General features: G+C 41.2%; 2 protein-coding genes across 2 annotated transcripts in view; both read left to right on the plus strand.

The window, feature by feature from the left end:
• MUC2 (mucin 2, oligomeric mucus/gel-forming) overlaps positions 1-6,437 on the plus strand; it is a 60,643-nt gene extending 54,206 nt beyond the window's left edge. Inside the window, exons 48-54 of the mRNA XM_088651931.1 lie at positions 148-188; positions 416-538; positions 1,831-1,929; positions 3,367-3,495; positions 4,179-4,218; positions 4,895-5,033; positions 5,841-6,437. Coding sequence (XP_088508057.1) covers positions 148-188; positions 416-538; positions 1,831-1,929; positions 3,367-3,495; positions 4,179-4,218; positions 4,895-5,033; positions 5,841-6,126 — 857 coding nt within the window. The 3' untranslated portion in view covers positions 6,127-6,437. The remainder of the gene's footprint in view (positions 1-147; positions 189-415; positions 539-1,830; positions 1,930-3,366; positions 3,496-4,178; positions 4,219-4,894; positions 5,034-5,840) is intronic.
• A 6,314-nt stretch (positions 6,438-12,751) lies between these two features.
• The window catches only part of LOC118097524 (mucin-5B-like), a 51,769-nt gene continuing 49,930 nt past the window's right edge, over positions 12,752-14,590 (plus strand). The window contains exon 1 of the mRNA XM_088666064.1: positions 12,752-12,930. Coding sequence (XP_088522190.1) covers positions 12,849-12,930 — 82 coding nt within the window. The 5' untranslated portion in view covers positions 12,752-12,848. The remainder of the gene's footprint in view (positions 12,931-14,590) is intronic.

Below are 14,590 nucleotides of genomic sequence, written 5' to 3' on the forward strand. Positions count from 1 at the left end.
AGTCCAACAACATCTGGAGAGCTACATGCTTGCCATCCCTGCTGATGAAGAAAGCATGGTGGGGAGCTATATAACACTGGGTACAATTTTTTAGATATCCATTGGTTTCATATAGAATATTTTAAATGTTGCCTTCTTTTTTTGTAGATCCCAAAGATGTTTGTGTGGCCAATGGTAATGAATACGCGGTAAGATTTCCTTTTCTTCCCTCCTTTTCTAACAGAAGTTTCATGAAGTGATTTGTCTATTTATCTATTTTTGGAGCCCAGTTGCACATCCACTTTTATTACTGAGCCACTGGACCATTCTCATATTATTCCATTTTTTTGGTAGTCATTTTGTACTAAAGTAATATAAACAGGTCTGTTTCATGCTTTGCTTTGCTTATAGTTTGTCTCTTGCTCCCCTATTCCAGCCTGGCTCTCAGATCTTAGGAGATAAGTGCCAGACATGTGTCTGCACAAAGCAAAAAAACAACAATACTTCGCTGAATTCGATCAGTTGCAGCCACATCCCATGTCCAACGACGTGTGACCAAGTAAGCACCATCCACTTTAAGAACAAAACCGAAAACTAGTTGCTATGATTATTATTACCCAGATCTAGTTCAGTCTGGTTTCAGACCTGGGCTTGGGACTGAATGGCTAGGAGTGCCTTTTATCAAGCTTCTGTTGGTATGCAACTGGATAGGTATAACTTACCCACTGTAGTCTGTGCGTTGGTACGGTAAATCCCAAGATTGAAAGGCTGCCCTTGGGTCTATTGTATGTTTTAAATTATATATATTATATGCTTCATTGTTGTAAGCCACCTTGAGACTACATGGTGAAAAGCAGCATAAATGTTTTAAAATAAATAAATATAAATATAAAGGTTTATGGAACAATGGTGTCCTAATAATAATAATAATAATAATAATAATTTATTATTTATACCCCGCCCATCTGGCTGGGTTTCTCCAGAAACTCTGGGCGGCTTCCAACAGAAATATTAAAATACACTAATTTCTTAAAGATTAAAAGCTTCCCTAAACAGGGCTGCCTTCAGATGTCCTCTAAGATGTTCCTTAAGTGAAGTGGGTCTGATCAGGATGACTCAGGCCTCCTTTATACAACTTCTTTGTACATACCTGTTGAGGTTGGTATGAGTTAACATGTTCAGGGATAGCCTTCCCATCCACACCCTTTTGTGTGAGGCAAGGGTTAAGATCTGCCTCTGACAGAGGGCTTCGTATTTCATTTGTATTCTTTTCCCTCTCTTTCTTTCCCCCCCCTTTAAAGTTATTTCCCTTTTTCATTTTCATTTAGATTCATCTGTTCCTTTTGCTTTCTATGCTGAAAAGGTTCAATAAAAATAACTTTTCAAAAAGTGGTAGCCCTTCCCAGGTATTTGCCCTCCACCACGTGAGGTTGGGGGGGGGGGAAGAGCAGAGGTGTGCCCTCTCTGGCCCCAACCCCTCACTCACATCACCATCACCACTCTCACATTCCTCCATGTGCTGAAGCTGAATTTCTGGAGCAGGGAGCCTTTTTGTGGTTTGAAACCTTGATCCTCTATTATTCATCTCAAAGTGGTTATATACGCCAGCACATGTAGGATCCATAGCAGTTGTCATTATCTGAACTGGCCCATAAACGTTGCCATTTTGTAGATCTATAGGCTGGATTTTATATATCTGTAGGTGGGGCATTCAATTTTTTTTGTGGGGGGAGGATGCAAGAGTGGTATAGTTGGCTGGTTGACTAAGAAGCCTGAGCAGGAGCACCACACTTGGCAAAGTTTTTTTCATATCATATCCCATATCATAATTGTGCATCTCTTTCTCCCTAGGGATATACTCTTACTCCTCAGCACGGTGAATGTTGTAGTACGTGTGTGCAGACAAGCTGTGTTGTACGAACACCTGAGAAAGATGTTTTCATCTTAAGAGTAAGTGTTTTGTGTTTTAAAGAGTCCTCAAACAGTAATGATTCTCGTGCAATTCTGAACTTCTGATGCAGGAGAAAAAGCAACTAGCATTCAGAGAAAGAGACTGGTTGCATAAGTTGAACTCTATGAATAAAACCCACATACCCTTATGGCACCCAAGTATCTGTGTGAGATCCTAGTGATGTGCATTAGTCTTAAAAACAAATGAAAAAAGAATCAAATGCATTTCCATTTATTTTATATTTGTTTTGTGGGTACATTCATTTTTTATTTTCAAATTTTCATTTTTAAAATTTGATGTGTCAAATCAGCATGAACGGCAGGGATGGTGCCTTTGAGACCAGTATGCTGCCTGCAGATGTTAGTGGCTGTGTGACAGCAAAGTTACCAGGCAAAAACAAAAGGAGGTCACCACCCAAAGTTGCAGGGAGTTAATTGCTACCTCTTTCTTAACTGCCTCTGCAATGGATATCCTTTGTCCAAACTGAAATTTGGCAGAGCAACTACCCCAAGAGGGTAGTAAAAATTCTGCAATTTTCATGCCATTTAGATGGAAAGCTTCAGGCTACAGGCAGCAAAAGTTCAGGTATGTCTTCACTGAGAGCAACAGGAAAATAAAAACAAATAAAATTAAAATTTGAAAAAAGATTGACTTATGAAAATGATGGAGTCCATGGAACTGACAAGATTAACAGCAAAGAATAGAGATCAAAATGACAAAAGCTTTAAGAATTGGAGACTTTTTATTGAGTATTTAAAGAACTACTATAGTGAGAGGAAAACGCGAGTAGGACTTGAAATATGAGCAACAGCATGAATTATTAGGACGGATATGTCAAAATGGATGTATTGAATAGTATAGGCGAATTATGCAGAATGGAAGCTGATAATTTACGGTTTATGTTAAAGTTTTTTTGTGAAAAATGAATAAATGGGCAAGTGAAGCAAAAGCAGTTAAAAGCAGATAAAATGAAACAAATGTGGTTTTAGTAGTTAAAACAAAAACATTTCCCTCTATTTGCACTTTTCAAATTTCTCTCTCTTTCCCTTAACTCCCTATTCTCCTTATTCCAGTTATCTGATGCTGACAGTTTACAAAAGCTTCCTTGCTTAGTTACCAGGGAGTGATCATGGTTTGCTGCAGGTGACCAAATGAGTACCGATTTAGTTGCAACTCCATCTTTAATCACTCCCTCACATACTGTACTTATTTTCTGTTCCTTCATTCCCACAAAACTGGCCTCAGGCCTGACTGAGACTATTCTTGGGTAAAGAGTCTTATCTTTCTGCCGAAAGCTCCCTCCAACCCCAATATTTTAACCTTCCTTTTATGGGCCCTTCTACCATATTGGCTGCTCTGCTATTCATAAGAAAATACACATTTAGAAAACAGGAAGATGTTTTGCCAGTATTTAATTGTTTCCTTATCTTGAATAGCCTGGTGAGCAACGGAGTGCTCCACATGACAACTGCACCATTTACAGCTGTGTGAACATAAATAGGCAGCTGGTCTCCTCCACCTCTTCAATAAGCTGCCCACCATTTAACGAGCAGAGATGTCAGCCTGTGAGTAAATATTGAATATGCACGTTCCATCTTGTGAAAACTCCTTTAATTTGATTAGCACACCCTATGAGCAAGAGCTGTTACAGTTGGATTTTGTGTTGAATTCTTGGCTTATCTGTCATTTTAAAGTGATGGCTGTGAAAGAAAGAAAAGATCCTGCATGGTTGGTAGTGTCATATAAATGCAGTTGTTGTTTAGTCGTTCAGTCATGTCCGACTCTTCGTGACCCCATGGACCATAAATGCAGTACCTGACCTTAAATGCCAGAGCTACTAACTGCATTAAACATGTTCTACTGAATTGGATCCAGACCAAGTTAGTTGCACTTAGCTCTCATGGAAATCAAAGTCATGACTAATGCAGGTGCAGCTACATTCTTAGTCTGAATCTGACCCACTATAAAGAAAATATCTGGTGTATCTTCAATTATATGCATAAATTGCTTTCATAAGAAAAAAAAAATGGTCAACAGTTCCTACTGTTAAAGGTTAAAAAAGGTTTAAAGGGAACAAAAAGAAACTATTTGACACACACAGAATTCTAAATCAAAGGTCTCACCCCACTGGTTCTTGACTTATGAAACAAGATTATGGGCTTTATCCCATAATCACTTCATTGTAATGTTGCGTTTTTTGTGCTATTCTAGTTGGATATGCAATTCAATAATACATTTTTCTTCTTAGGACACCATTGCGTATTTGCCCAGTGGCTGCTGTAAAACTTGTAAGTATCATAAATTATATATCTATGCCATCTCTCCATGTGATAAATAAATAAGCACAGTGTTTATCATACTCTGAGTACAACCATGAGTCATCTCCGAGTATCACTTAGTTGAGTATCATCCAAACCAAAAATAAAATGGGCCAATTGCTTTGATTTGCAAACTATATTCAGAAGAAGTGAGTTTGCATATTTTTACTGTAACTGCACTCTTAGTATCTTGCTTTGGTTTAGATGCTCAGCTTTATATATGGGATCTCCTGAAATATGGTACTTTTGTCCTGCAGGCGATTACAACCTTACAGCTAGTATATGGGGATATTTACCGGTATATATACACCGGAATATAGTATATCCTTCCCAAACCTCCTCTCCCACATGATTAGGAGCCATTCAGGCTGCACTCCTGCCAGGCTGCACTTTCCTGGGCGTAAACCCCATTCAAATCAATGACACTTACTTCTGAGTAAACATATAAAGGATTTTTTGTGTCAGTTGTGTTACCAAAATGCATTTAGGGCTAAATATTGGCTGAACTTTTACATTTCTTTAATAGCTACATACTATGGCATGCAAGCAACTTGGTGCTACTAATGACTCAGACCAGATGAGCAAAAAAGCTTGAGATTCCTGAGAACATTTGAATAAAAGTCTTTTAATACATTTTATCCTGCAGGCAAGCTCAAAGATAACCCAGAACCAATGGCACCATGCTCTCTCTCTGAAATGAAGGACTATATTGTTCATGATGGTTGCCGTTCAACAGACATGGTCACTGTGGCCCAGTGTGAAGGACATTGTGGAACTTCCTCATTGTATGTACAGCCAAATTACAATAAGATTCTGCAATGCATTTATACCCATTTGTATACAAAGCAATCCCAATATTTTCTGAGCTTAATTCTTCAAATTTAGTAATGTAATCAAATTTACTAATGTGTATTTGCTAGTAATTTTCCTAACACAATGGATTTCTGTATGTTTTCATTAATATTTTCACTTTTATGCACACAAAAACCAGATCAATTCGTATTTTGAAGAGTAGCTGTGTTTTTCTTCACATGTTGTTCCATAAAGTGTGAATTTGACAGATTTGGCTTTAAAATGCACACTGAATCAAATTTCTCCTCCATCTGTAATTGGTAAATATGTATAGGACTTCAACCCCAATCTTTTAGCTGCTATGCTGCACCAACATCAAAACTTATTTTCTACTGTGAGAGCCAATTTGACTTCAATACTTCAACACCCTCCAACATTTATCCAATGAAAATAGGGGCACCCTAGGGAAAAGTGGGACATTCTGGGATCAAATAAGAAACTGGAATGGCTTCTCTAAATCAGGGACGTCCCTGGAAAATAGGAACACTTGGAGGGTCTAGTACTTTGGTATCTTGATCCTTCATCTTAAAAAAAACAAAACCCAGAACAACCAACTAGCTATGGTGGTATAATTAGAGACAGCACATTATTTAAAGCGCACCATCCTCAATTCAATATTATGTGAAAATACAGGAATCTTGTCATTTAGCAAATAAATTGAGCATACACGAGTTTCTGCTCATAATTTCAATCTGTGGCACAGAGTAACTCTTTTTCACCTTCTTGTGCTACAAAAACAGGTACTCGGCTGAAGCCAACTCCATGGAACACAAGTGCACTTGCTGCAGAGAGTCAAATGTGTCTCAAAATGAGATAACGCTGGTGTGCCCTGATGGGAAAAACAAGAAACACAAGTACCTTCAGGTGGAATCTTGCGAGTGCCTCAACACCAATTGCAACAGTTCACACGAGTCCCAGAAGAACACAGAAGAAAATAGCATGGAAGACTTCCAGGAAGATGAACAGAATGCCGTGGTTCGTATCAGGAGGGCCATTGGTTCGGCAAAGAGAAGGATGGGAATATAATGAGATAATCAACAGGTTACAAGTGAAAAGAAAAGTTATACAGACAACCCATGGTTTCATTTTTCAAAAATAATTCTCTGCTTCCCCTTGCTTTCCACATGCCTCTTAAATCTGTGCCCTTTTTGACTGTTTCCCCTTATGATTGCTTTATTTATTTGTGTTAAACAAAAAAAAAGTGCAAGTCATTGTTCCCTGTGTGTAACAAAGTTTTATGTTTTGGACTTTTGAATCATTTTCTTTTCTGCTTTAAATAATTAAAAGCACATTTAAATAATTAAAAGCACATTTAAAAACCGAAGTCTATGCATCCAGTTTTGTTGGTAAATACCTGCACTCTTGGATTTCCTAAGCCAGTGGTCCGCGGACCCCCAGGGGTCCACGAGCTATGCCAGAGGGGTCCGCAAGATCACCTCCCCAAGATGCGTGTACCGAGCGGCGCGCGCGCAGCGGGAGCGCCACGCACTGCTGCCGCGGCGTGGCGCCCCTAGCAATCCGCTCCGCCGACTCGGGAGTCTCCTTAGGTCTCCTCAGAGGAGGAGGCGCCACGCCGAAAGCCTCAGAGCTCGCTTGCCTCCTTCCCGCCCTCTCCCTGCCTGTGGCCAGCAGCTCCAGACGCTGTTCTGTGGAGTTTTTGGCGTGGCTCCTCCTCCTCCGAGGAGACCCAATGAGACTCCCGAGTCGGCGGAGGGCGGCGGACTCGCTGCTGGGCGCCCCTGCTCCCTCAATTCAGGACCCGGTGGGAGGCTTTGAAGCGGGCGCGAGGTCGCCTCTTCACCTTGGCAGCTGTGCCTTCCCCTCCCCCACCCCATTCCACCGCCCACCCCCACCCCCAGAGAGAGAGGGGGCCACTGTTTTGGGGGGTGGTGGTCTTACCCCCTCTGTCAGTGAGGGAGCAGTGCGGGCGCCTTACAAATCAGCCCCCTTTGCACAGAGGGGTGACTGGGTGGGAGAAGCCCATGGAATGCAGGCGCTCTAGCCCCGAAGAGGCTGTCACCTTGCTTGCAAAAGCAACAGCCTCTCCCGGGCTGAGCCGCCTGCCTGCCTTCTGTTGGCTCTCCTTAAAGCAAGCGAAGTAATTGCTTTAGAGGAGCCCACGGAACGCAGGCGCTCTAGCCCCGAAGAGGCTGTAGCTCTGCTTGCAAAAGCAACAGCCTCTCCCGGGCTGAGCCGCCTGCCTTCCCTGCCTGCCTTCCGTTGGAACGCAGGCATGGAAGGCAGGAGGAGCACTTTTGGGATGCCCCATTCCCCCCTGCTGCCAGTTACCAAGCCTGCTCCGCTTGCTTTGCTGCGAGCTGGGAGGGGTGGTGGTGGACGGGAGCTCCTGTCAGTCCGTCCCTTCTCCCAGCTCGCTGTACCAGCAAGAAAACAAGAGCCGCTTGGGCGCTGTGCGCGGCTCTCCCTCCCTCCCTCTCTCCCTCTTTTTCTTTCTCTGACTCCTTCCTCCCTCTCTCTTTCACCCCTTCTTTCCTTAGCATTTGCTAATTTCCACCCGCTGCTTCTTGTCAGCTTCTTCTCTTGGAAACCTTTCCTAAAAATGGCCAACAACTTTGGGGGTCCCCCGCCTAAAAAAGGTTGTCAATTCTTGGGAATTTTTTTGGGGGGGGGGCGCCGGAGGGATCTTCGCACCACGGCGCTGGATATGTTTCACTCAGCCAAAATTGTTTAATAAAAAGGTGCTAATGGAGCCAAAAGTTATTTTCTGCTGACTAGTAGGCAGGTAGAGATTTGCAGTCAGATTTCAGAGTGAAAGTTTCAAGTTTGGAACCTAATATTTCAGAAATAATGAACTCAAAGGACAGATTTAACCCATCTCATTAAGAACTGAAAATTAAAACTAACTGTATACTGATGGAGTACTCTGTTGTAACTGTAAAAAACGTATAAAAAAGATTCTTAATTTGGCTCTCACTTTTTAATTTTAGGATTAGGAATTAATGGGGGTCCTTGTCACAATAGCGGCTCGATGAGGGGTCCTCGAGAAAATTTTGTTGGGAACCCCTGTCCTAAGCCTATGTGAGCAGGAGCTTTGCTTTAGGAGTTCCAAGAGAAAATGGCAAAATCTATACATTTTCCGAAACAACAAATGGCCTGTCCATGCGCCATTTGTGGTCTATGGGTTTATTTCCCTGGTATTTTCATTCTTTTCAATGTTCCTGCGTGGCTTCATCAAACTTTTATGGAGTTCAATACCGGTAGCAGCTATATGCTGGTGATAACTAGCTTTCCCCTAGAACTTTCCCTCAAATCCAGCCCTGCATTTCCAACTGCTTGGCTGCCTGTGATTTGTGTCTCATCACTAGAGATTTAAGAAGGCAGTGATTTCTGTCACAGCCAGCTCTGTTTGCATTGTGCTGCAGTTCAGTTTCAGCCAAATACTGCTATCCATCTTGCATCTGACTGCTATTCAACATAAGTCATAACATACATTCATCTCAGTATAAAGGAAATGCCCAAACAATGTTTAAAAAATCATTAATTACATTATCATTTGTTGACTTAAAAACAACAATGATGTGAACAAATGGCCATAGGGATAAGGTAACCCATAGAAAACCCAAAAGGCTGACTGAAAGCATCCTGCAAGGATAAAATAGCCAGACTGGGCACTGGGTACCAAGAGTTATAGAGCCAAGGTTCCTAAGCTCCAAGCTTTTCCTTTTGGGGTTGGAAATTATTTTTTTAAATAGGATGTATATGTTCCAAAATATTAGCTGATTCACTCAATGCCCATACAAAACCATAGTAGTTAGGCATAGCTTTTTTGAAATAAAAGTGAAACATCAATGACTATTAAACTATTACTGTTGTTATTTATTTACCTCATGTATGTCGTGGGGCATCTTGAACGAAAGTTATATGGAAGATTTTTTCTCATCATAACTATCTAGAATTTTTACACTTCCTCTTTTTTAATTTTAAAAGAAAGTGAAGGATAGTTGAAGTCACATTCTTAAACAGGGTTTTGCTGGTATTGCAAGTCATGGTTTTCACCACTATAGGGCAGTCTATGGCTGAACATGTAAAAAGGTGCGGAGTTTCAGTTTAAAAACAAAGACAAGGCATGGGATTGTACTTTAAATGTATTTTTTCATTATTGCCTGCAAAAGTCAATTATCTAGAACAGCGTTTCTCAATCGCTGTTCTGCGGCACACTAGTGTGCCGTGAGACACTGGCTGGTGTGCCGCGACGTGCGGCGACGAGAAGGGCGATTTTGCAGCTGCAAACTCCACCTCCCTGGGCGTCCTATTTCTTCGCCCCTTCAAGTTTCCACAGACCAATCAGCTTTCATTATTTCCATTTCCCCCATGCCTCACATGACAGGATCATCCCAGAATCCTTTAGCCAAGATGGCAGCCCCCAGCAGCTAATAGTGCCGCACGTGTGTCTCTTTTTTGGAAAATCGAGCGGACTTCAAGTAGCTACTTTTAAAATATTCAATCTCCATCATTCAAAAGGTAGTTTGTTGCTAATTCACGGAGGCATGAAGACCAAATCGTCCTCTCACAAGTCCGAGAACATGCACAGGGTAAGATACGGGACGGCGGGGTCGGGTGGGGTGGATCAGAAACCCGGATCTTTTAAGAACTCGGCAGCGCTGACCCGCTGGAAAGCAATATTTGGCAAGTGTTTCTTGCAGTCATAATTATAATATAGGGCGGCACAGAGTTAATTTTTTTTAACTTTTTTAATGGTGGTGTGCCTCGTGATTTTTTTCACGGAACAAGTGTGCCGTGGCCCAAAAAAGGTTGAGAAACACTGATCTAGAAGTATACATAACAAAATTGAAATCTGAGATGCTCATAGCACGGTGCAACAATGAATAAGTTTGTCAGTGTCAGCAGCCACCTAAGAAAACGCTTTAAATTAAATCATTTCAAATTCACTTGTGGAGACACAGTATGACAGCAGAGAAAATAATTAGCCGTTTGGAACTTATGAGCCATGAATGTGATAATCACATACCATAAGTAGTAGGTGCAGTCTACTCATGCCCAAGAGCTTTCTATTAAATGGATCAGACACAAGACAAAGATTTCAACTAGCAAAATATCATTTAAAAGCATGGCATATAGCCAATATTTCTTAGATTTAACAAGCATTACATGTTAACCCTGGATTTCCACTTGGAAAGCCATTTAGATTTGTAACATTAAACTACCTACCCCAAGGTGACGTGACCTATTTATGACATCAGAGCTGTTAACCCAATGAAAGGCAATGGGGAGATTCTCATGCAGAGGGCCTATTAATCAGCTTACAATGGCCCACTTAAGACTTCACAGAACACACTCATACATACTTACAGAATATTGAGCAATGGCAGCAAGAGAGCTCTGGTATACCGAAAGGTCATTGGAGATCTGGGAGTAGATTTAAAAAGCAGAAGTTGAGGGAAGTGCTAGTAACTACTTTGTGACATGAGTTGCTGGAATTTGTGTGTGACAGCCTCATGTGGTGAACCACTGAACTGCAGGCGGCAATGTTCTCATTGAAGAACATTCCTGTACTGAACTGACTCCACTTATCCAAGTTGACTAATGAATCCTTATCAGAGGAAAGGTGTATAACAGGCTTCCAGTTCAAGCCTTGCTTGAGAAGCATGTTTCTGTATCATTGGTTATCGTTTTGTCATGACTTCTGGATTTCTCCTTGTTCCTACCACCTAGTTTGCCCTTCAGTCCTGATTACTGCCTTGTGTCAAGTGACTTTAAGTTCACAGTTCCTGGATCACTTCAGACTACTATGGCACAGCCCTCTGGAGGGAGGTCTAATGACACAACCAATGGATTTTCAGCACAATACTTCTGTATATGTCATCAGATGATGCTATCCTGGTGGCATGTTCTAGGCTGCAATCAGCAGGCTATAGCATACAGACTTGTTCTGCGACAACACTGATAAAATCCATATGAGAAACCATGACCCCGCTGTGGATATTATTGTGGCAGGCTTTAAAGCTGTTATTGCTGTGCTTGGAGAGCTGTGTTTCCTTTCCTTATGTATGTATCAAAAGTTAACCAACAACCACAGACTTCTTGTAACAGAAGCAGTACCTTCATAACTCCTACTGTTTTTTTTAGGTGTGGTGAATCAGCTCCAATTTACCACCTTCATGAGGTAAATCATACAGTTAATTTTTAAGCTGTGCAGTAACTGAAACCAAACACTGCTCTGTGGCAAATGATCCATGAAAACTGTTGTTCCAAAGACCATAGCTCTGTGACAAATGGGATTTATAGTTTAACTGGTTTGTAGGCCAGAGGTGAAAAGTCATAAATTTTGACATGTCAGTCTACAGGGCAAAGACATTTATGAAACATCATTGGTAATAGGTCTCTGTCATAATGTCTATTCAGATTCTGTTGACTGTAGGAAATTCCAGTAATGGTGATAATTACTGCAATTCCTAAACTGAAAAGCACAGTAATTATATGTAAATGATGCAGGCTCTCACATGTAGGCGTCAAGCACTGCACAAACATTTGGAGATAGCCCGAGCATGTATAAGTCCAGATAAGCTTTGCTTGATCTGTTGTCGTACAAGCAAAAGGAAAAAGCTGTTATCAAGGATGTGCTATGATCAACTCCTGCCTGGAAACGGATCAACTCCCACCCGGAAACCAATGTCCCCATTGTGGAAGGACACATGGATCCAGAATTGGCCTCCACAGTCACTTACAGACTCATTGTTAAAACCGTATTCATGGAAGACAATCTTACTTGGCTACGAGTGATCGCCAAAGAAGATTAAGATCAAGCAATACTGATATTAGGAGGCTTCATAAACATGAGGGGGTTGTGGGCTCACTGGCTAGCCCCAGCACCACCTGCTATGTGCTTCCTGGCTGTGTAAAGAGGTCCCAAGAGGTTGCTGAGGGAATGAAGCTTGTGGACTGAAGACAGTTCACAACCCCTGGTGTAGGGCCGTATTTTGATTATTAAGGTTCAGGACTCTTCCACTTCCGGTCAGGTGCTAAGAAATCCTTTCCAGCTGGGTAAAAAGGAGTTTGCCAACTGTCAAAGGCTCTGTGGACTGCCCCAGTCCTTTAGGCCTGGATCAACTAAGGTGTGCATTGAAGCAATTTACCACAGTCAAATAGGCTCACTATTTTTAGTCTGGAAGGAGAAAAAGCTTCAAAGGCCAAGGAGATAGCTTAAAAGTAACTTGCTGGCCACCTTCCTCTCCTACCTGAGAAGCAAGAGAAGTGAAACAAATAGAAGAGAGAAAAGTCTATCCATGACCATGGGAACTTCCTTCTCACAGAGTAAAAATACTGAACGACTTGACCCAGGAAACTGGGAGCATGCACTAATAGCTAGAGGCAGATTTCATGAGATCCCAGGCCCACAGGAACCCAACCCACTGAGATGGGGAGCCTGGGGAGCCTTTCATAGAGATCAAGACTCTATGTTTTACCCAGCAGGGAATTGCTTCCTGACACCTGCCTAGAGTTGGATCAGTTCCAAGCTTGAATAAACCTGAGATTCAAAGATTAAATTTGAGATTACAGAATCCAGGAACCAAATGCCTTTTGTCATTTTATATCTGAGAGGGGGGAAAATTGCTTTCTTTCAGTCCTCATGAATTAGCAAGGAGGAAATCTTATGGCTCCACTTTTTTTAATCCCAAAATAATTGTACCATATAAACGTGTCTCTAAACCCAGGAAAGAAATCCTGTCCTGGCAGATATTTTTCAGTTTACTACCTTGTATAGGATAATGGGAATGAAGAAGGGAGTACAGTTATGGATTTTGTTCTTACTCTGCAGTTGCTGCAAGGGCAAAACTTTGGTGCAGATAGGTAAGAAAAGTCTACTACTAATTATATTCCATTGCTATATGTCTGATCTGATCTTCATGTAAACAAATGAAATAACTACGGGATAATCTAACAACCCATAAGTTTAGGCAAATTCAATTAAATTCAGTTAGAAAAATTAAGCACTTGTTTATCCCTTTTTATATATATTAGTGGATGTAAAAGTGCTCAGCTATTGTTCAGTTATACCCTTAAGGCCAGATTCAACTAACTTGCTGCACTAGTGGAAGCCAGCATAGAAACTCCCAATAGTTCAATGAGGCTTCCCCCTTGTCTCCCCCGTGTGGCAACATGCCTTCCCCCAATCTGTTATGGAGTTTGAGAGAACCTCCAGAACAGCACACAGAGAGGACAGGGAGAGGGGAGATAATTCTGCCTGGTAAATAGAAGTGGTTGCTTTTCTGCAGTTCTCTGTCTTCACAGGTGACTTCGCAAACAATGAGAAAAAAGATTTGAGTTTTCAGGGATTAGTTCTTTCATGTACTACCTTTTTCCTGTTCTTTACCAATATTTTCAGATTTGTATATTTGAAAACAATCTCTTTTTGAAGTTTGTTTGTTTGTTTGTTTGTTTGGAACTGAACTGAATAGTCTCTACTTTTGAAATAGTGATTGACTGGCATTTCTCCCCCCCCCCCCAACTATAACCCTGCACACACTTTCCTGGCAGTAAGGTGTATGGAACTCAGTTAGGCTTTCTTCTGAGTAGATATTAATCACATTGATCCTGTTTGGCACAATAGTTTTCCCTGACTGTGTCTTCTTTCTCCAGTCTGCATGAGTCACAAGGAGAGATTTCACCCAAGATGGGAGCATGGAATGAGTTTTATTACAATGCTAACTCATCAATCAGATTGGCTGCATGAACAGAACTGGGGCCAAGCTGAATGTGAGAGCTAATGTGAGCAATCTAAACAAACAAGCAATTATTATTATCATCACCTTCACCATAATCATACCATAGTGGCTAAATAATGAGAGTCTTCATTTATTTCTTTTTTGAAAGGACATTGAGTCAAAAGAATTTAGCTTTTATTGGATGTTGTATTTCACCAAACAGTCCCAGAGTGGGCTAACAAAAAATTATAAACAAAATACAATGTCATTAATTACATAAAATTATATCACATGGAATAGCCAGTTGAAAAAAAGAAGACTAAGATATTCATGAAAGATAGTTAGCTTTAGGTCAGCTTTATTTAATACTGACTTAAAATCAGAAGTCAATGTTGGGCTGATATATCTATAAACTCAGTGCTGGCAACAAACTCTTTATACGTATATATTACACAAAGTGCTTAAAAAAGTACAGAGCCATTGTCGTTTATCTGTCAGAATTCCTGGGACCCCTGTTTCTATGAAGACTCCCAGGCACTTCAGCATAATTTAGAATTCTGTGTTGTGGGGAGAAAATAAACCTTTAACGAAACCATCCAAATTCCAAGGCATTTCATAATACTGCAAAGGTCACTGAATAGGAAAGTAGTGATGTGAACTGTGATAGCCTTCTTTTTTGGTATTTCCTACAAGTGTCACATCAGTATGTTACAAGGTCATGTCCTCTGTCCTCTCTGTGCCCCACCCCCCACTGATACTTGCTAGGTTGCCAAATAAGACCATAACCCAAAAGCAGTATGTCTATT

Source organism: Zootoca vivipara, chromosome 1, assembly GCF_965207765.1.
Source record: "Zootoca vivipara chromosome 1, rZooViv2.hap1.1, whole genome shotgun sequence".
Taxonomy (NCBI): Eukaryota; Metazoa; Chordata; class Lepidosauria; order Squamata; family Lacertidae; genus Zootoca; species Zootoca vivipara.